The 22,466-nt window shown below is 39.8% G+C and overlaps 1 protein-coding gene across 23 annotated transcripts in view; it reads left to right on the forward strand.

Moving 5' to 3' along the window:
- The first annotated feature begins 279 nt into the window (after positions 1–279).
- Positions 280–22,466, forward strand: part of eif4g3 (eukaryotic translation initiation factor 4 gamma 3) — a 201,987-nt gene continuing 179,800 nt past the window's right edge. For 20 of the 23 annotated variants that reach the window (XM_033048034.1, XM_033048037.1, XM_033048035.1 and 17 more), the window contains exons 1-2: positions 280–462; positions 572–639. In XM_033048034.1, coding sequence (XP_032903925.1) covers positions 578–639 — 62 coding nt within the window. In that variant the 5' untranslated portion in view covers positions 280–462; positions 572–577. Of the gene's footprint in view, positions 463–571; positions 640–1,414; positions 1,546–22,466 lie in introns of those variants that run through there. The other 3 variants (XM_033048051.1, XM_033048052.1, XM_033048036.1) reach the window with 3 other exon arrangements.

Here is a 22,466-nt window from a genome sequence, read left to right on the forward strand (position 1 = left end):
TATCATATGCAAACATGTAGAGGGCATGTTCTTCTGACAAATAATGAAAGTGGGCTTGAAATTTATGCCACTCCTGACACACATCATTATTTCCCCTTGCAGGTTAATAACCTTGAAACCAATGAGAGGGAAACATACGGTGTTCTGCCGTGGGGGGCGCAGTGAGTTTCCGGAAATAGCCGAAGATCGAGTGTCGAGGTTTTCCGGATGTTGCCGAGCAGCCGGCACCGAGGCTTTCCGGAAGTTGCCGATATGCCGGCATCGAAGTTTTCCGGAAGTTGCCGACGGCTGCCGGGCGTCCGTCTTCTCGGACTGAGAGCGGCTTGGTTCGCCATGTTGGTTTGTGTGTAAAAAATCGCTTGCATCCATCCTAAAGCCTGACTCTTTCACTCTAAGGACGAGCCCTGCTGCTAGTTCACACTCTGGGCCAGCTACCAATGCTATTATTTTTGTGATTTGCAGGTAAACTCACGTGGGAAACGTCCTTCTGAGGGAGGACACCCTGAGGTACATCTCTCTGTCTCTATACAACAAAATCCGCCTGGTTTTTCTTTTTTTTTGTCTTCTTCAGCCTGAAATGAGCTTACCACAGAAAGCCAAACCACAGCCTGTAATAAGAGGACTACAACAGCCTGCTTCGTATCCTTCACTTTTGGGGAAACATTCAATTTATCGCTATATAATCCAAAAAAAAGTAACTTAACTGAGAGGATTTCTACCTTTTTTAAACTAATGCTGGTATTTTTTTTAGGGGCCGGGTAGCGTTGACACAATAGGCTTAAAACTAAAAAACCTTAAGGTCTGTTTGGTTTCTGGGCACTTGTTGCAAGTGTCGATGCATTCAAGCTTTTAGATTTTTGTTGAGGGGAAAAAAAAGGTTTGTTGTTAAATGGTTTGGAAAGGGATTGCTTTGTGTTTGGGATGGTTTAAAGGTTGTTGATTGAAGAGAAGGAGTGTGAGAGCAATGGGAAAGAAGCTCTCAACGACGAACCGGGAGGAATCTTGTTTCGATTTTCCTTTTGGAGCCCCCCTCCCCATTCACATAAAAACGTAGCCGCACATCTAGAGACATTTTTTCAATGTTTGAGATAAAAGTCACAGTCGCTTACATTTTTTGTTGGAAACAGAACTCTGTAGGGGAGCCGGTGAAGGCAAGGGTATCTGGTGAAGATTTTGTATTTCTGGGTGGGCATGTAAGATTTTTCTCTATTTTTTCGCGTTTGATATGTTCGTGTCTGGTTTGAAAACAAAATATTGCCTTGTAAAGAATTTTTTGTTGGGAAATTGTTTCTTTTAAAAAAAGCAGTGGTGGGGTTAAGGATCGTGTGTGTATGACACGTCTTCAGAAAATGCCGGTTACAGACAAACCAACTCCACTGCAGTCAGCCTGCAGCTCCGATTTGCAGCTCTCCATTAAAACCTGCAGCCGTGTAGCTCATAGTCTAATTTACATTTACAACGTGGTTTATGTAGGTTTTTATATAACAAAAAAATGACAGATGGAGAATTATGGACACAATTACTTGTTCTGTGCAGCGACATTCAGTGAGTTTACCGTGTGGATCATTTTTCATATTAAGCATTCCTCTCTGAATTTGGGTTCCGGGGTCTGGCCATATTCATTTATTTTGGGATAAATTTTCACAATGTAAACGTGTGCCTTTCATATTATTGGACTGGCAACAAAGCCCCGATCAAAACGGAGAGATTGTTAAATTGCCTGGGTTATTATAGTGTAGTGATGACTCCAGTTTGATTTGTTTAGGTTTAATTTGGGTTTTTTTAATGGTATTTGTGGTATTTGTATTGGTAATCTATTATTTGTCGAAGCCGAGGTTTATGTATATGGACTGTTATGTATATAACAGTTGTGTAGATGATTTGACAATCCCTTCGGAAGGAGAGGGAAAACAATGTTATTTTGTGAATTTTCTTAGTAGTAATATAAATTGAAATAAAATAATGTATTTTAGTCCTTTTAAATTATAGACATAGAACCATGAAAGAGCTTGATGCTCAGCCAAGTTCGTGGCTATTAGGAAATGATTCCATGATTTTGCTGTGATATTGAATAAATTGTTGCACTAATGGGGATAATGAATGGAAATGTGACTGTAATTTGGATTTAGATGCAAGATTCTTGACAGGATGCACGAGAGTACAATTATTGTATAGTATAGTGTTTTGAATTTGAAACTTTTCATTATTAACTTACCATTTCATATTATTGTTTAATTTTAAGTGCTGGATGTGTGCAGTACTGGGATATACAGTACCTCAATTTTCATTTTAGAATGAATTACAATTCGTTGTTGGATAATTTCATACAATTTGCAGGTTTCAAGCTGATCAATTTTAATGGTGGATGCCTTTTTACTTATTAAGTGACATTTTATGAAAAGTTTTGTTGTATCAGGTTCATGGCTGTAGTTTTAGGCCTAGGTTAAGGCTGTGCTTTCTCTGCCAGTTAAGCTGCTCACCCAGTCTCCACAGCAGAAACTGAGCATGCTCAGACCTCCAGCATTGGTTTCCTGCTATAGCATTTCTCTGAACTGCATAAAGGACTTTTAACTGCTGGATTGTGTGTCACCTTTTAAGTCATATGACACAGTCACATGGGGCATTTGCACACTTCTTGGTAAATAATTTACTTGGCGTTGATCATATAGTTATAATTTGATTTGTTAAAATCTTATTAGATGTAAAGTAATTTGACAAAGTACCATTTGGGTTAACCCAGTAAATAGTCAACTACGCTTGTGTATGGTGTTGCGGCTGTGGCGTGTCTTCAGCTACAAAATCCTGATTACCGTTAATGACAAATTTGACAAAATAATTTCTCAGTTCTGCAATGTCATTCAGTTGCTGAGCTGTAGATTTTTTTTTGTGGGCGCTAGCTAGCTGTACAGAGCAATATTTTCATATTTGCTTTACAACCCAAATTTAAATCCATTTGATTAGGATGAAGGTGAAACCAAGTGTTATTATCCACTTTTAGCATTTTCAAAGGTATGGGGCAAGGCAGCAAAAGTAAATGAAATTCTGTGAGTAGCAGTGTTCTGTGCTGGTGCACTGTTTAATCATGATGTCACAAAAAGCTTTGTGATTGCAAATAAAATTTGATGAATACATAGAAATGGTGACAAGTGGTTTACATCTATTTGAGGGAGCAATGGATCTTAGTTTAATGTCTCACCGAAAAGGTAGCAACTTGAGTGGTGAATTAACCACTCAGTGCTGCATTGGTATGTCCGCCTATATTTTTCTGCTCAAGCGATCTGGAAAGGGACTTGCACCATAATATGATTTTCTGGCAAGAACCATACAGATTAAGTCATAGCTGACTTCAAATATGTCAATTTTATAATAATGTAAGATCTCAGCTAAGTTACTGGAATACCTTTGCCTGAGATTCAATTTGAGTAGTTTCAGTTAACCCCTTTTTAATACAATGAAAGGACATTGTGGATTTAAATGCAAATTTAAAAAAAACTAGGTGCTGGAAATATTCAGCAGGTGAAGCTACATCTATGCGAGGAGAAATTATAGCTTTACACCAGCCACAGCAAGTGCTGCCCAGCCCATTTGTTTCAATTGGGTGGGGGAATGATAAACTGAGTGCGTGTTTAATTTATCGGGTACATTTGATTTCATTATTTATAAATACATTTCTATTTTTTCAATAAATCTACTAGAATTGTTTGTCTCTAATCATGGACATTTAAAAAAAAGTTGAAAACATGAAACACTTAACAACATGAACTGCAGGAAGATCATTGGGGTGAGGGTCCTCAGGTTCGGTGGAAATGTTTGTAAATTAGAGTGCTTTTTGATTGTGTATTGTGGAGCTATAGGCATGAACTTCAGCATCAGACAAGGCTTTTATGAACAGTTTTTTGTTAAATAAATATCCTCTCCAGCTGTTTCTGAGCACTGGTGTTACATGTTTTTGCTCTGAGTGAAATGGCATGTCCCAGAAATAACCAAAAAATCATGAAATGTCTTTGAACATGTTTACTCACAAGGTAAATGTCCATTTAAAATGTTTTATAGTATGCAAAATATCTTTGGTACCATGTGGTAGCTTTGAAGGCTGGTGGCATAACACAAATGTGTAATGTTGTTTAAGAAGTTGGCATTAATAATTCATTAACCCTACAATCAGTGGTTCAGCTTCATGTCATGCCAAGAGGTGAGGTTACATTACATAAAGCTATTGAGGTGATTTTATTGTATGTTTTAAATCAGTTTCTTCTCACTCTACAAAACTTTTAATTTATACCAAAACTGGCTTTTTTTGTTTTTGTTCTATGATACCAGTGCCATCTCCCACCATGTTTGGAGATTGATGTGCTGCGGTATTCCTTCTGTTATGGACACCATTTATCCTGCAATAACACTAAACATAATTGGCCACCTATTATATGATGTTTATTGGGCCACAGTGTGCAAATTTGCTACTAAGGCTAGAGAGAAATGTATAATATGGGGAGTAACAAAAGGACAAATATAATCTGAATGCGCATAGCATTTGGGGAGAAGAACAGATAAAAGGAGGAAGTAAATATAAATAACTGATTGTCACTGCAGAGAAATGGCTATAGGGTAACATGGATTGAGAGCTGAGTATTGAGTATGACATTTTGAAAGGATAGGAAGCTAGGCAAAAGGGAAGGAGTGCCTTGCTAATAAATTAATAATAGCTTTGAGTCATTCCTCCTGCATTGTTAATAAAATAGGAAACATTGTGATATGTAGGCCCTCTAACACTGATCTCGCAAAAAAGATAAGGTGTAAAGGAAAAAAGTGGTGCTTCTCAGAAAGGACAGTGATTGTCAATTGGGGTCCTGAATACATGTATAACTGTAAAGATCACATGGACAAGCTGGCCTAGCTGAGAAATTCATAGATTATTTCAGGATAGTTGCTCTGAATAGCATGTCCTGGAGCCAACCAGAGAGCAGTTTATACCAGACATGGCATAATGCAATGAATGGGAAGTATTAATGATTGTATAGTGATCAAAATATGATCAAGTTAGGCTAGGAGTTTAGTTTATTGTCACGTGTACCGAGGTACAGTGAAAAGCTTTTGTATTCCTTAGTACATAGGAGAATGAGAGTTGGAGGTGAGGGGAATAGATAGAGAGTCTTTTACCCAGAGTGGGGGAATTAAGAACCAGGGGATATAGGTTTAAGATAAGTGAAAAATTTGATAGAAATATGAAGGGCAATTCTTTCACACAGGGTGGTGGGTATGTGGAATGATCTGCTGGAGGAGGTAGTTGAGGAAGAAACTTAACAACATTTAGAAAACATTTGGGCAAGTACATGGAAAGGAAGGTTTATGGGGAAATGGGCCAAATGCAGGCAAGTGGGACTAGTGTAGATGGGGGATCTTGGTCGGCATGGGCCTGTTTCAATGTTGTATGACTCTGACATTTTAGCAGACACCCTCCAAGGTGAGAAGATGCGAACATTATTTACACAGGGTTAAGACCACCTCTGGTGAACAGGCGAGAATTTTGTTTGACCAGCATGTTGAGCCGTGTGTTTTGTAATGAAACCTTATCAGTCTGATTAACTCCTGGAAAAAAAACTAGGAAAATTAGCATGGTTTTGTGAAAAGGAAATTATGTTGACTAGTTTATTGGGGTTCATTGAGGAAGATAATGTCCTGTGGATAACTGAACGGTTAGATGAACAATCTTCGATTTGGCACAGCGGTAAACTTGCTGCCTTACAGCTATGCAGCAATTGAGACATGGGTTCAATCCCTGCTACCTGTCTGTACGGAGTTTGTACAATCTCCCCGTGACCTGCGTGGGTTTTCTCCGAGACCTTCGGTTTTCTCCCACTCCAAAGATATACAGGTTTGTAGGTTAATTGGCTTGGTAAATGTAAAAATTGTGTGTCTAGGATTGTGTTAATATGCAGGGATTGCTGGTCGGCGAAGGGCCTGTGTCCACGTTGTTTCTCAAAACTAAACTAAAACCAGATTTTATCTGTTCCGGTGCCACTTCAAAGAATATTGCGGAAAATAGCTTATGGTGTAGGAGGTAACATTGGTGCAGACACAAGGAACTGCAGCTGGAATCTTGAGCAAAACACAAAGTGCTGAAAAAACTCGGGGTCAGGCAGCATCTGTATAGGGAATGGATAGGCGATATTTTGAATCGGGACCCTCGAGGGTGGGAGATGCTGGGTGGGTGTGTGGTTGAAATTACAATTGGATCAGTTGTGATTTTTTTTTTTTGAATCTCAGCAAGCTGGAGGTGCTGAGTATCAGTCTTTTAATGTTTATGTTCATACATTTAGCTATATTACAATGGTGATAACATTTCAATAATGTATTTTTGCTTGGTGGCATCTCAGAATGTGATTAATATTAAAATTGACTTGTTTGCCAGTGACTCTTTTCGATGATTAATATGAAAATATAGCCATGTTTCCAAGAATGGAGAAAACAATGCTCACTGGCTAGGTTATAGGTTCCAAAAGTTCATATGTTTACACTTGAAGTTTGGGAGGTGTATGTAAACTGAAGCAATTATCAAAGGCACAATTAAAACCCATATTTAATGCCATGAATTCAGACATTTTTGAAACAGTTCTTTGCTCTAGCACTGAATTATTTTGTTTGAGTTTATCCATAGCCTACGCCATAATTTTTGTGTTTCAAGCGGTTCATTTTTTTAAATGCATTTTCCATTTGTGCTTAAACCTGTCTTCTTCTTATCGAGTCCACACACAAGATTAGAAGTTGTTCAGCCAGAGCTGAACACACTTCTCGGCATCTGCCCAATGGTGTCTGTCTTGCGCTTCTTGTGCTTGTGCGTGGTGGTGGAAAGATTGGTTGAAACAGGGCCGCGACGTGAACGCTCTTTCCTTGGCCCCGCTTAAACCTGTGACTGATTACCTTGATCGGTCCCAATGATGCATCACAATTTTCATTGTGCAAGTAAAAAAGGACTAAATTAAGTTCAAATATTTTTCACTAGCTCAAATCTTAAATAATTCTGTGAGTTTTCCCCTTGCAATATTTATGTAACAGAAAAGGAAATTATTACTTTGCTGTTCCTGTTCTTTTATCATCTACTTAAAAGCAAACATCTTGTGCTAGGAAACTGGACCAAACAAAGTTTATGTGCAGGAGATAAAACAAATTGTTTAGAATGCTATGCTTTAATATCAACTAGTTATCACAAGTGAAATCAGCTCTGAATGAATGACTGAATTTCTCAACAGTTATATCTCCTAAGAGCTATAATTGCATTGAAGAGTACTGTAGAACATTTGATAGTTAGAAGCTTGTTTCCTAACTGGGACACAAAGCAGGAACAGTTGAGGTCATGTAGAGATTGGAAAGGAAGAATGGGGAATCTTAAGTACAAACCTGTGTTTGCCAGTGAACACAGACTTGGTAGTGAACAAGACGGTACAAGTTTGGACAGACGGACTTTTGGATGAACTTTGTTAGTGAATGGCAGATTAAAAGTACGATCGAGGGTGCAATAAAATAGTCAAGTAGTACCAAGAATGATGAGTACATTAGCGGCAGATGAATTGCCAGTTGTGGTGTGTGACTAAACGGCCTCAAGGTAGTTATCAAGGAGCTAGATCGAATCATTGTAAAAAAGGATAGTGGTGAAGATGGAAGATAGTGGCTTCAGTCTAATATTTAATTGGGGACTGTTTCAATTGATAATGCTCATTGAGTAGTTGATGGCTTTGGTAATGTGTAATAAGTTTTTAATTTATGTGCCAAGTGAAGAAAACTGGAAGCTGTACAATTTCAGCCAAATGGGTCTGGGCATAAGGTTAAGTCGATGGTATGTAATGATAAACTTGAAATCACTTTAGACTTTCTATATGGTAGCAATGTTTCAGAATTGTCTTTCATTTTATTTATAGGAACTGGTGGAGGCAGTTTAGTCCTTCGAGCCTATTCATCCTTTGTTAGGTTATAGCGACTCTACATAACTCATCTACCTATCTGATTCTGTTTTTCAATTTCCTAACTTAATCTATCGATGTGCATTTAACTTTTCAGTAAATCCATCGGTTTTTGGTTTTGGGTGTTTTAAGAAATACAATCCTATTCTTTGCAACCTCTCATTGAATCTTTTTTAACCCTGGTAACTATCTTCTGAATCTGTACTATCTCCAAAGATAAGATATCCTCTTGCAATTCCTAAATGCAATAATTTGGTTTAGTTGGGCGGCAGCACATGCTTTCATCCCTTTATATTCTCGCCCTCTTTAAATGAGGGCCAATCTATGAGCAAATAAGGGGCCAAAACCTGTCACACGGCCTATCCATTCCCTCCACAGATGCTGCCAGACCTCCTGAGCAGCACTTTGTGTTTTGGTCAAGCATCTGCAGCTCTTTGTAACACCAATATTTGATTGGTCTTTTAAAAAATCTACCTAGTTTGCTAACATTTAGTAGTTACCACACTTGGACCTCTTAATCTCTCCGGTCATTGGTGCTCTCCTGGTTTCTAAGGTGGATGATGTCCTTGCACTTAACATTTATAATGGCCCCTGTCAAAGATCTGCCCATTTAATTTATTGCAGCCAATTTCAGCCAAATGAGTCTGAGCATGATGCTAAGTCTAGGATATGTAATGAGTGATCATTTATTCACTTTGGACTTTCAGCATTATCTTTAATTTTATATATAGGAAGTGCAGAAGGCACTTTAAGCCTATTCAACTGTTGTTAGATTATGGCATAAGTACATAACTCATCAATCTATCTTGATTCTCTTTCAATTCCCCAAGTTATCTTTCAATGTGCATTTAATTTTTCACATTTAACAGTTGGATTTTCTTCCTCATTTACATTATTTAAAACTTCACCAACCTTAGCACAACCAAGTAACTGAGATGCCTGTCTTTCTATCCCTCCATCTAGTCATTTGTGAATACAGGTCCACCACTGGTTTTCTGGCACCCTAATTCCAGAGCCTTGTCGTATTATCCGTTTTGCCAGACAAACAGAGGTCACTGCCTCAGGGATGCGAGATACTGGCCCGCAACGTCGGCTATGGGAACGGATCTGCGGCTTGGGTCGGGTTGGAGTTCCAGAGCCCTGGCCGCAACCAGCAAATTCGATCTGCCAATCTGCAGCGGTTGTCAATTATGGGAACGGATTTTCCGGCTCTGGCCGGGCTGGAGTTAAAGAGCCTCGGCCACAGAAGGCAAATTCAACCCGTCAATCGGCGCATAAGTCCTGATGTGGTCGAGATCAGCCGCCTCACTTGGCCTAGGTGCCACATTTTCTGGGGGACTTCTGTGGGGGGGCGGGGATTTCAAGTGCGCTCTTGTAATTTTGTCCGGATTAAAGGAGGTGCCAGATGACAGGTTGCCAGAAATTCAATGGTATTGAGAAAGTCTCGGGTCTTGGATCAGATTGTGGGGAGATGCCACTTGTCACATTCTGTATTTATAATGACATGCCCAGTTCTCTTTAAAATGCTCCTACTAGGATCCTTATCGTAACCAATGTATATCTACTTTTTCAACGGCACACACCCTCTTTTTTTTTTAAACTAATTTGTTAGTCTGAAACCTGAACTAACCCTAGTTTGGGATGGTTAAGAAGAAGTGGAATTAGATTGAGGGCATGATGATCATGAACTAAATCAAAGTAGCAGTTAGAGAAACTGGAGGTGGGAAGGGATTGCTCATGATTCTTATCCAAGATGAAAATTCCATCTAATTCTCCAGTTTCAGCTCTTGTCAAATGCTTTCTTGAAGTTTTAACCAGTGAATATGTATAGAAACATGTTAGTTGCTTGCGTCTTCACACCCAATTATTGATAATTCTTTCAGGTTAACTTGTATTTGTTCATGTGATCACCCGTGAAGCTGAAAACAATATTTGTTGGAAGTTGTCGCGTGCCGTAATTTGACTAGTCGTGCAGGATAGCCAGAAGTTGCTACGTTGAGGTTGCTAAAGTGCCATCATCCATATTTATGCTTATGTTACAGTTAAGTTGCTTAAGGTTTAACCTCAAACTTTAGAATGTTTTGCTGTCTTCTTCATTGCATTCTCATGTTCAAAGCGCCTGAGCTATATTTGTTCTAATTTAACAAAATTGGTGATTGAATGAGTAACCGACCATATGTTGCAAGAAATATTGAGTTACAGATTTATCTGCTGATTTAATATAATTGTCTGTATATCTCCATATCATAAACTATTTGCCTGAGGACCACGGTCCAATAATACATTTATTTTTGCTTATTGTACAAATCAGTCGTGCATTGTGAAAATGAATGCTCTATCTGGTTCGTATTACAGGAGTATAGGTGGAATATTAAATTGGAAGCATGTTATTGCTGATAGTACATTAGGTACTGCCCCGTGTGTTCTCATAAACTAGGAGAAAACCTGGTGACTTGTCAGATTGGAATGATGAATTTGTTAATTTGTACTGGAATTCCGTTGGAACCAACATGTTTGAATTCCATAGGAGGTACTGTTCAGTACATGTCTGTGGTATCCAGCCAGGCTCTCTTGTTGTTGGATACTTTAGTCTGAATGATCCAGATTTTGATGTTGGTCCTGGTGTGCCTGTATATTACCAGGTTTTTATTTTGCTTACAGCCAGCTCTTGGGAATTAAAAAAAAATCTCTTATTTCCACCTTCCATCATGTTTTATGTTTGGAGATACTGTGGAAACGGGCCCTTAGGCCCACCAAGTCCACGGTAACCATCGATTGCCCATACACCAATTCTATGTCCAACACACTAGGGACAATTTACAGAGGCCAATTAATCTATGAACCTGTATGTCTTTGGAAAGTTGGAGAAAACTAGAGCACCCAGAGAAAAAACACACAATCACAGGGAGAACGTACAAACTCCGAACTATCTTAAATAGTTCCTTGGAGTTGAAGATGGCTTGCTTCCACTCTGGTTCTCTAGATTCTGAGTTGGAGTGCACTGTGAGATATGTGGACTGCTGCAGGTGTGCCATGTGGTACAAAAATAAGTTCTGAATGAACTCAGCCAGTCAAACCACATCTGTAGAGAAACCAGTACACATTTTGGATTATGTAGGAAGGAACTGCAGATGCTGGTTTATTCTGAAGATAGACACAGAATGCTTGAGTAACAGCGTGTCAGGCAGCATCTCTGGAGACAAAACGTAGGTGTTGGGTTGGAACCTTTGTTTAGACCTTTTGGGTTATTGGCTCTTCGTCAGAATTATGTGGTGCTCAATGTAATAGGCAAAGATAGGTTCTTTATGGGGCACAGTATGGCATCCTCACTGCTTGAGCTTTACCTCTGCATGTGACTATCATAGAGCTCTAGATACTCAGTACCTTCCTTGGTCCGTCTCCATTTTGAATGGATATGGCCCAAGGATTCCCATGATTTGCAAATTGTATTTAATCTTTTCTGGGAAATTTGATGTCCACGAGTCACTTACGGGTCCAGAGTTGATTGTTGCCTGCTTGTTTTGGGAGTCTGATATCAGGAATGCACATGATGTGGCCAGCCTTTCTGTCCCTATTTAGTTAAGTGTGATTAGAACCTTGAAGCTGGAGATGTTGACCTGGGTGAGAATGCTGGCATTGGATTGTCTTTGGATTTTAGAATATTGCAGATACAATCTTGGTGGTACTTTGTGTCCGTTACCCAAATCTCTGATGTATACAAGAGAATTGGAAATCATTGCTGCTCAGTAGACTGTGAGGATGGTTTGGGGTTATGATTTTTGTGCACACTTTCTCATCAGATAAAGGGTGGACTGGAGGTAGCGATGAATTTCATCACTGATATATTGTGACAGTGAAGATTGAGAGAAGAGTCGGTGAGATGTCATAGCCTTCCTTGAGCGAGGTCTATATTGGGATTGTTTCTTGTGGATCTTTTGGGCGGCACGCTGGCGCAGTGGCAGAGTTACTGCCTTACAGAGGCGGAAGCCCGGGTTCGATTCTGATTACTGGTGCTGTCTGTACGAGGTTTGTACGTTCTACCCGTGACCTGTGTGGGCTTTCCCCGGAAGCTTTTTTCCCCCCCCCCCCCCCCCCTCCCCCACACACCAAAGATGGACAAGTTTGTAGGTTAATTGGCTTGGTAGAATTGTAAATTGTCCCCAGTGTGTTTAGGATAGTGTTAATGTGTGGGATTGCTGGTCGGCGCGGACTCGATGGGCTGAAGGACCTGTTTCCGCGCTGTATCTTTAAACTATAGCTAAACTAAAAAACTTATTTAAGATCAAAACTTGTATTCCGTACTGAAATGGAAGTAAAATGGTAACAGGCATTTGAGGATGACTACATTGAAGTATTCTTCATAATTCTTTCAGGTTGATGGAGTTGAAAGTTGGGGGAAAGTTGAAAAAGACTATGTTGGTGGATGTGTCGAATGCTGAAGGTCACATCTATTGCACCCCTTAATGGATGTGATATTTGTCTTGGAAAGAGTTCTTTGGTTTGATGAAAGAGCCAATTCAGGATGAATGTAATGAATTCTCCTGCCATAAGATCATAAGAGATAGGAGCAGAATTAGGCCTTTCGGTCCATCGAGTCTACTCCGCCATTCAATCATGACACCCGTACTATTTAATCCTTCTTGTAAGGCTTGACGTCCTTACTAATCAAGAACCCGTCAATCTCCGTTTTTAAAATACCCAATGACTTGGCCTCCACATCAGTCTGTTGCAATGAATTGCACTGATTCGCCACCCTCTGGCTAAAGAAATTCCTCCTCTCCTTTCTAAAGGTACATCCTTTTATAATGAGGCTATGCCCTCTGTGGTCCTAGACTCTCCCACTAGTGGAAACATCCTCGCCACATCCACTCTATCCGGGCCTTTCATTATCAATTAAGTTTCATTGAGGTCCCTCCAATATCCATCTAAACGCCAGCGAGTACAGGCCCAGGCCTTCACTTGCAACTTGCAAATAAAAAATGGGAATCATTCGTCGGCACACCCAAATCTGATTTCTGAATCCTCCCCATTTAAAAAATAGTCGACACCTTTATTCCTACTACCAAAATGCATAACCGTACACTTTGCAACGCTATACTCCATCTGCCACTTTGTCCACTCTCCAAACCTGTCCAAGTCCTACATAAGTCATAGGAGTAGAAGTCGGCTATTCAGCCCATCAATCAATCTATCATGGCTAATCTATCTTTCCCTCTCAAACCCCTTCTTCTGTCTTCACCCGTATCCTTCTGCAGATTCCCTTTTTACTCTACACTACCTGCCCATCCACCTATCTTCGTATTATCTGCAAACATGGCCACAAAGTCATCAATTCCATCATCCAAATCAATAATGTGCAATGTGAAAAGTAACTGACCTAACACCGACCCCCTGTGGAACACCATTAGGCACCACAGCTGACCAGAAAAAGCCCCCTTTATTCCTATTCTTTGCCCTGCCGTTCAGCCAATCTTCGATCCATGCTAGCATCTTCCCTCTAATACTACACGCTCTCATCTTGCTTAGCAGCCTCGGGTTTGGCACTTTTATCAAAAGCCTCCTGAAAATCCAAGCAAACAACATCCACTGACTCTCCTTTGTCTATCCTGCTATTTACTTCCTCAAAGAATGCCAACAGATTTGTCAGACAAGATCTCCCCTTCAGAAAACGATGCTGACTTTGGTTTTTGTTCACCTCCCAGCTCTGATCCTCTTTCATCCATGTCCCAGTGCTGATCACAACATAGAAACATAGAAACATAAAAACATTGTACCTACCAATTTCTAACCGCTATAAGCTCATCTACTTTGTTCAGTTCACTGCATGCATTCAAATATAACACCTTTAGTTCAGTATTCACCACCCATCTTCTCAAATTGGTCCCCATTTTGTCTGACCTTAGACTCTTATCCCTTCTTAAACTTTTTATCCTATTACTTCTGGAGACATCAGTAGCCTCTACTGTGCTCTCCTTCCCTTTAACTTCATCCATGCACTTCCAATTTATTGAACCCACCCTCCTCAGAAGCTGCATGGTTGTGAATTCAATTTTAAGTGCTTTTGACCTGTCTTTTAGTACTTCAGTAAAGATTTTGTTTGTTCCAACGGGCCACTTATTTTTTGGCATTTGGATGGCCTTTAGCCAGGCTGTACTAACATTAAGATTGCAGCAGTTGTTTTGTTGTGGCATGGAACCAAGGAGACAGCCTTTCTGTCCTTGAGAAGCTCTATGCTTTTGACTTTCAGCAGGTGTAAGCCTTTGGTGTTTGGACCATAGCTATATTTGACACTGAAGAATGGATATTGGTGGTGTTGAATGCCCTGTTTTCTTTCCATCCACCGCATGTTCTTTAGAGGTAGATTTTATTGGGCTTCGGTCTTCAGATGTCTGTAGATGTTGTCATTTACTTCCCCTTGAGACATGGTGACCCTTTGAAAGGTACAAAATTCTTACTGGAAGCAGACCCTTGCTTCGATGAACATACAGTCTAGCAGTTGCCATTATTTGGATTAAGGACATTGCCATGAGATGTTTAATAAGCTACAAAATGTAAATTACAAAATACTGGTTGTCCATTTGGTGATTAGTTTGGAGTGTATTGGGATACGGGCACATGAATTGGGCACTTAAATCTTTGAGCCTGTTTCATCATTAATACAATTATGGTTAAACTCTGAACAACTAATATTTAAAAAATGATATCAGTGAGCAATGAAACATTTGCATTGTATGTTAATTTGCACATTGCATATCATAAGATCTGTCTTTGTTTATCTACAGTCTGGTGTAGCAAAGTTGGAACAATAATAGATTTGTAAAAAGCATGTTAAGGCTATAGATATACAGGAATGGTCAAGACGAGAGGTGTGTAATGTGGGAATTTCAAGGAATCCACTTCAGACAGGATTTTGTTTTGTTTTAATTATTAAAAAATTGGTGCAGGAATGGGCCTGGACATCATGTTGCCCAGAACTGAGAGTTGACAAGTAGGTATTGAAAGCTGCTATAGTTGCAGTATGTTGACTTGCAAAAGGGTTGGAGTACAAAAGTTTTATTGACTGGATTAATTCCAGGGTTGCCTCTGAGGGGGAAGTGAGTAGGATGTGTTAAACTCGCTGGAGTTGAGAAAAATGAGAGCAGAATGCAGGTGTGATGTAAAATCTGGGGGATGTTGTTAGACTGTTGTAACATTAGTATGTGCGCAGAAGAGATTTGCCAGGATATTGCCTGGAATGGAATGCTTTACTTCTAATCAGAGCTTGGATAGGTTGGGTTTATTCTTGGATAGAATGGAAGAGGCTAAGCGAGGACATCATAGAGATTTATAAAATGTGAGGGGCAAGAGTGTCTTTTTCCTTTTTGTGGGAGAGTTTAAAACTAGAGGCACGGGTGAGAGGGGAGATATGTATGACTCCTATTTGTTTTCTGAGAAGTTATAATACTCTGACCAATAACAAGATCAGAACATTAAAAATAGAATTTAAATTTTAGTCAGTGAGTAATAGTTGTAGGAAGATTTAATAGGATCAAGGTTGAAAGATTTTAGAGTAAATAAGGAGGTTCAAGGAGAAGGGGAAAAGATTTAATAGGAATCTAAGGGGTAATTTTTTCACACAAAGGGTGGTGGGTATATGGAACAAGCTCCCAGAGAGGGTGGTTGAGGCTGGGACTATCCCATCATTTAAGAAATAGTTGGACAGGTACATGGACATGACAGGTTTGGAGGGATATGGACCAAGCGCAGGCAAGTGGGACAAGTGTAGCTGGGGCATTGTTGGCTGGTGAGGGCAAGTTGGGCTGAAGGGTCTGTTTCCACACTGTATCACTCTGACTCTGAGGAGTCACTATTTCCATTGGCTGATGATGCAGTCACCAGAGGATACAGATTTGAGTTAATTGACAAAAGAATGTAGAGTTATGATCTGGAATGTGCTGTCGGAAGTGGTAAACACATTCAGTAATAGCTTTCAGATGGGAATTAAATTAATCCTTAAAGAGGGAAAGCTTTGTAGCACTGATAGGAGCTGAGAATTGGAAAAAAACTTATAGAGAGTCAACACAGACATGAGCCTAGTAGCTTTCCATGCTGCATCTTTCTATTATATTGGATACATTTAAATGTAAGAATAACGTTAATTAATTAATTTAGGATTATTTTTAACCTTCAAGACTGGATTTTAAGACTTCACTCTGAACTTTTAGAGGTTATTCTCACTTAATAACTGAAATAATACTTTCATTTGTACTCCACTATTTTTTATGCCTTTTAACCTTTGTGGAATTGCATGAATTTAATTTTAAGAAGGAAATGGTAAACTGCATGGGAAATCCAGGAAGTTTAAATCCTTTTTTGTCAGTGCTTCATTCTTCTGGTAATGTTCTCCATAATTTGTGTCTCCTACAAAAACTGATTTGGCTGAGGGAGATACTGAGTTGGAAGATGGGGACGCATGGGGGTGGGGAGGATGGTAGAAAACGGTGGACATTTTATATAGAGAGAATCTTGGGCAGTTTTTTTTCCTTATTGTAGTAAATGCTTTGCTGGTCTTTTTCAAACCAAAACAAGTAAATGTGTGACATGCTTATGCACCTACCAGAGCATATTGTATCCTTGTTTTCTATTATGCAAACAGCTGTTACCTGACAATATTTGAGTTGTAAATTTGAAAATGTAAAAAAAAACCTATGGGATAGCATATTGTAGTGATTGACAATTTTACATTTAATGAGCTACTAGAATTATTTTCTTGAATAGTAACTTTGGGTATACCAAAAGTTAGATTCCTTAACAGATTTATGTTGCTATGAAGCATTCTACTTAGAAGCTGAAAATGGTTTTGTGTCATTATACTCCAGCTATACTTCACAACATTAAAAGCAAAAAATGCTACAAGTACTCAGCAAATCAGGCAAAAGTTAACTTTTCAGATTGATGACCTCATCAAAAGTAGCAAAGTTAGAAATCACAAATGTGTATACGTTGCAGAGAAACAGGACTGGAGAGAATGTATGATCTGTGATATGGTGGAGTCCGTGGAAGAAGGATACTGGACGTGTTGGTGTGCAGGAAGGAATTGCAGATGTTGGTTTAAACCAAAGATAGACACAAAAAGATGGAGTAACAGGGGTCAGACGGCATTTCTGAAGAAAAGGAATAGGTGACCTTTTGGGTTGAGACCCTTCAGACCATAGTCTGATCTGCTGAGTTACTCCAACTTTTTGTGTCTATGGACGTATTGGTACTGGTTTGGAGAGGATAGTGAAGGTATGTTAATTGCGACTAATCTGATAGGAAAACTGTAACTGGAAGATGAATGAGAATAGAGAATAAAATAATACTGGAGGCAAGATAGAGAACCTAGCAGTTGTGAAAAATCTACAGTAATAAAGAATGCTAGTGAAACCCAGCAGGCCAGGCAGCATCTATAGAGAGAGGACATACTGAGGTAATGTTACACATTGATAAATTTGCATCAAGGTTGCATATGTTGCAAATTGTGATAATTTTGGCAGATGTTCCATTGGGTGTAGACTAGAGGATGGTGTGGACGTGAGGAAGTCTTTAATTTCAGTTGTTGAAAGGATTATAGGGAATGGAAAAGGTGCAGTTGAGAGCCATGTCACCTAATGGTGGTGGTCATGCTATTGTTAAAGATGAAGGAAGAAATCTTAAAAGCAAAGGGTGAAAACAGTGTTATCAGAATAGTTGCATTGAAGCCAGAGAAACCTAGAGATTGGAATTTAGAGGATTAGAAGGCTGTGGAGGTCTAACCTAGCTGTGGAGGTCTAACCTAGCTGTGGAGGTCTGACCTCTTCTGTGTTGCAGTTTCCAACATCTGCAGTATTTTTTTGCTTTTTGATTACTTCATAGCAACATTAGTTATGTTGCTATAGTCGGGTTTACATCTGTGTCTGAGGGAAGAGATGTACAAGCATTTGTTGGGTTAATGGGGATAGTCAGTAAGTTTTTGTATGTTGGAGATTGTGTCTCAATTTGCGTAGGTTTTTGGAGAAGTAACCAAAAAGGTGGACGAAAGCAGGGCCATAGTCGGCATCTAGATGGACCTCAGCAAGACTTTTGATAAGTGTGAAGTGTGAATTTGGGTAGTCAAACCAGGGCAGGGACTTCACAGTCAATACTCTGGCCCTGGTGAGAGATGGAAAGACTGTTCAAAGGGACTTTGATGTCCACGTACCTGAATTACTGACATTTGATGTGTCAGCACCGCTAATGATTTGGAAGACAAATTGTATGGTTGCCCTTATTGCTCGAAGATTTGAGTACAAAAGTGAATGTCTGACTGTAAATTAAAATGAGCTCTGATGAGAATGCAACTAGCATATCTGGCATCCCTATTTAAGGAAAGATTCACTCATGAAATTGGGAGTGCATTGAAGGTTCACATGATCAGTTGTAGGAATGAGGTTTGTTCAATGAAAGAGATCTTTCAACCAATGGAATGGAGCAAAGCTGAATCTAGTCATGAATGTTTGTAATCAAAAAGCAATTTCAGAGTGCCAATAATGAGGTTTTTCCTGTACTCTACTGGCATTTGCATCTGACCAGAAACGTGTAAATTTATTTTATGTCCTATTCAAAGATCGGGACAAATTCAGTCTGACTATTCCTACAGCAGCAAATTGCTAGAAGGTACAATCACCAGTGCTGTCATGTGTTACTTGATTTAGTAATGATCAGCATTCCCCCCCCCCCCCTCACGCATTCAATCCATCTCCCCTCAACCTCCTCCCAACTCTTAGTGGCTCTCCAACAGCGCAGCCATTCCTGCCTATTAGGTTCCCATTGTGATGAAGAACACGCAGGCATAGCAAGTGGAAAAAGGATTTATTAAAGTTTACAATGTGAATGACTTAAAATATAACAACAATTTAAATGTTAAAGATGAGATTTATTAAGTTATTTCTTGTCTCCTCGACATAGACTACAAGACCTACACCAAACCCAAACCAATTAGGAGCAGACGAGGGCATTCGATCCAATTTGTGATCCCAGCTACAAAGACAGATGTATACAGCAATTCGTTCTTCCCCCGCACAATTAAAGCATGGAATAATCTCCACCCAACTATAGTTACCCAACCAGATGCAACTAAATTTAAAGTAGCTCTTTCTTCCCAATAACCCTTTCTGGCTTAAGCCCTCCCTTCACCACCTCCAGTTTAAATTCAATTTGGAATATTTTGGAGGACCAAGAAACCAAGAACCAAGCTCACTGATACTCATCTGAACATCAAGCAGCTTTTAACGAAGTGACACCGAAAGGCCTGATAAAACAACTGAGGCTATTTTGAATCAAGGGGTCGGGAAATGGGATTTCTCCACTGGTTAGAGGAATATCTTGCATAGAGGGATATGGTTGTCTCTTTTGTGTTTTAAGGTCATTCATTTCAGAAATTGCTGCAGGAATTTTTCAGGGCAGTATTTTGAGCTTAACCATCTTTTGCTGCTTCTTCAAAGACATTCCATTCAGTGTGAGATCAGAAATAGGGATGTTTATAGAATATTCTAATGTTCAATTCCATTCACAGCTCATTACAAAATGGAGTAGTTCATTTTTGCATGTAGCAAGACTTAAATAACATTCAGGCATGAGTGCAAATAACATTTTATGAAGGACAGATTGTGTTTGACAAATCTGAAAGTTTGGAGGCATGTAACTTGCAGGATAGAAAAGGAGGAGCAAGCATTATAATTAGATTTTCAAAATGCATTTAAGGTCTCACCCAAAAGGTTTTGGATTCATAGTGTTATACAGCAAGGAAATTTGTCCTTTGCTGACCCATATGATATCTACACTCTTCCATTTGCCTGCCTGTGTTCCATATTCTTTTGAGGGTTTTTTTTAAATTCATGTGCTGGTCCAAATGCCCTTTAAACATTATAATTGTTTCTACCGCATCCAAGGGCAGCTCATTCCATATCATGTGAAAAAGGTTGCTCCTTATGTTCCATTAAATCTTCCCTCGACGTCTTTTGGTCCAGAGAAAACACTCCCAGTCTATTAGATCTCTCCTTATAAATTAGCACTCCAGCCTAGGCAACATTCATGTGAATCTTTTCTCCACCCTCTCAAGATTGAACACATCTTTCCTGGAGTATGGCAACCAGAACTGCAAATAGTACTCCAAAGGACACAGTGCTGGGATAACTCAGCCAGTCAGGCAGCATCCCCGTGAAGATGGCTAGGTGACGTTTTAGGTTGAGACCCTTCTTCAGACTTTCAGACTTAATAGGGGGTGGGGGGGGGGGAGCGGGGGAAGGACCAAGTGTAGGCAGGTAATAGGTCGACTGGGGGTGGGAGGTGATGGTGGTTTAAAGGCAGATGGTTGGAATAATGGATGGAGATGAGGAAGGAGGGTACACGAAAGTTCTGAAATGTTAAGGTTTGTGGAACCAAGGGCGGGGCATTGGTGGGCCGGTGGGATGGCTAGTGGTGGGGGGAAATAAGTGGGAGACCAGATGCAGCACAGGGAGGGGTGTTTTGGGGGTGAAAACGGTGGTGGGGGGGTGGGGGGGGGGGGGGGGGGGGGGGGGGGGGGGGGGGGGGGGTTGTGAGAGGTTACCTGAGATTGGAGAATTCAATTGGATTATAAACTACCCAAGCAGAATATGAGGTGCTGTTTCTCCAGTTTGCATGTGGCCTCACTCTGGCAATGGAGGAAGCCCAGGACAGACAGATCAGTAAGGGCATGGGAAGGGGAGTTAAAATGGTTCATGGTCCAGTAGGCCTTTGTGGACCGAGCGCAACTGTTCAGCGAAACGGCCACTGAGTTTAAGTTTGGTCTCGCCAATGTATATAATATTGTTTGGCCTAACCAACGATTTGTTCAACTGTAACATGACATCCCATGTCCTGTACTCAATGTCGCAATTGATGATGGCAAGCATACTATATGCTGTTTTCACCACTCTGTTTCAACAGAAAATGAAGACCAGAGTAAATGAGTTAATTTCAGTTTGGCAAACCACATTAAATATCACTGATATTTTTCCTGGGGCCAATCACAAATTGTGTGAAAGGCTGGTGTTATTAAATCGTCTTTTCCTCTCAGCTTGCTGATGAGACCAAGTTTGGAAAACTAAGCTGGCCGGGGAATACAGCATATCTGAAAAAGTGGGCACACTGTATCAGTGGGCATGAAAATAATAACTGAAGCATAATATGAGAAAATGTGAAGTTACACGCTATGGTAGGAGAATATAAAAAGTAATATTTTGTAAACTGAGAAACTAGACGGTGTCAGTTAATAGAGAGGGCTGGCTTCTGGCTGCGAGGAAGTAAGTAGACAGGTACAGCTTGTGGTTAGGAATTGGAGTTGTCCTTTATTGCTGGGATGATGGAGTCAGATATAAGATAGTCTTGCTCTGTGTATATTAGTGAGACCTTGTTTGGAGGACTGAATGGTTTCAGAATGCTAAAGCTGTGCTGTTTTGGCTTTTGTGCCAAAGCGAAGGTCAGCTAAAACAAGTTGTAAATTTGGGACATTTCTTTTACAAAGTTGTGCCAGTTAGCAGCTTCGGGATGTTGTAAACTCATTTCACTTATGACTTCTAGTCAACAGCAAAGAACCAATTTGTTTGTTGGAGTTATTGTTTTTTGGACACTTAATGTCACTTTTTTTGTAGAATTTTTGTTCTAGTTTATATTTTAGATCCCCAACCTATTGAGATTCAAATTTATAATTGTTATTCATAACTTCATATTTATTGGGAGTTGAAGCTGTGAAAAACTGACAGTTTCTACAACTGAGAAAGCAGTAGTTTAATTATGAAAATAATTAGATCTCAAAGATGGCTCTCAGTAATTCCATTTTTTATTTACTTCTCTCCCTTCCCTACCTCAGTCCCAACTCTAACCATGGACTGTTACACAAAATTGGCCACACTATAAACTTAGAGGCATGACTAAATTGAAAGTTTATTTTCTAAGCTAACTTTGTTTTCTCAGATAACTTTGTTTTGCATGTAGCAATTTTGACAAGGAATTCAAGTATCACAGCTTTTTGTTCACCAAGGTGACATTTTGCCTTCTTACTAGCCTGCTGATTAAACTGAAAATATTTCCTGACAAAATGTTTGAGTGAAATGCTGTTGTATATAAGAACTGAACTTCAATTTAAATAAACCCATGGGATCACGTTTAATATGAGGTCAGCACAATGGCACTGCAGATTGTGCAGCTGTCTCACAGCTCCACTGACCCCATGTTTGAATCTGTTCTTTGGTGCCATCTGTGTGAAGTTTGGACATTCTCCGTCTCTGCATGGGATTCCCCCGGTGCTGTAATATCCTAAAGGCTTACTCGTGACCCACTGAGATCCTCCACCACTTTGTTTTATATTCATGTTAGATTAGTTAGCTGCTGTTTGATGGCTGAGGAGAGGAGGGCAGGGAATCAAGGTACTTAATGGGCATGTGAGAGAGAATAGGTTTCAGTTAAATAAGTAGGAGAATGGGAACGATGGGATTGCTTAGTGAACCAGCAAAG

This window comes from Amblyraja radiata, chromosome 31 (genome assembly GCF_010909765.2).
Source record: "Amblyraja radiata isolate CabotCenter1 chromosome 31, sAmbRad1.1.pri, whole genome shotgun sequence".
NCBI lineage: Eukaryota > Metazoa > Chordata > Chondrichthyes > Rajiformes > Rajidae > Amblyraja > Amblyraja radiata.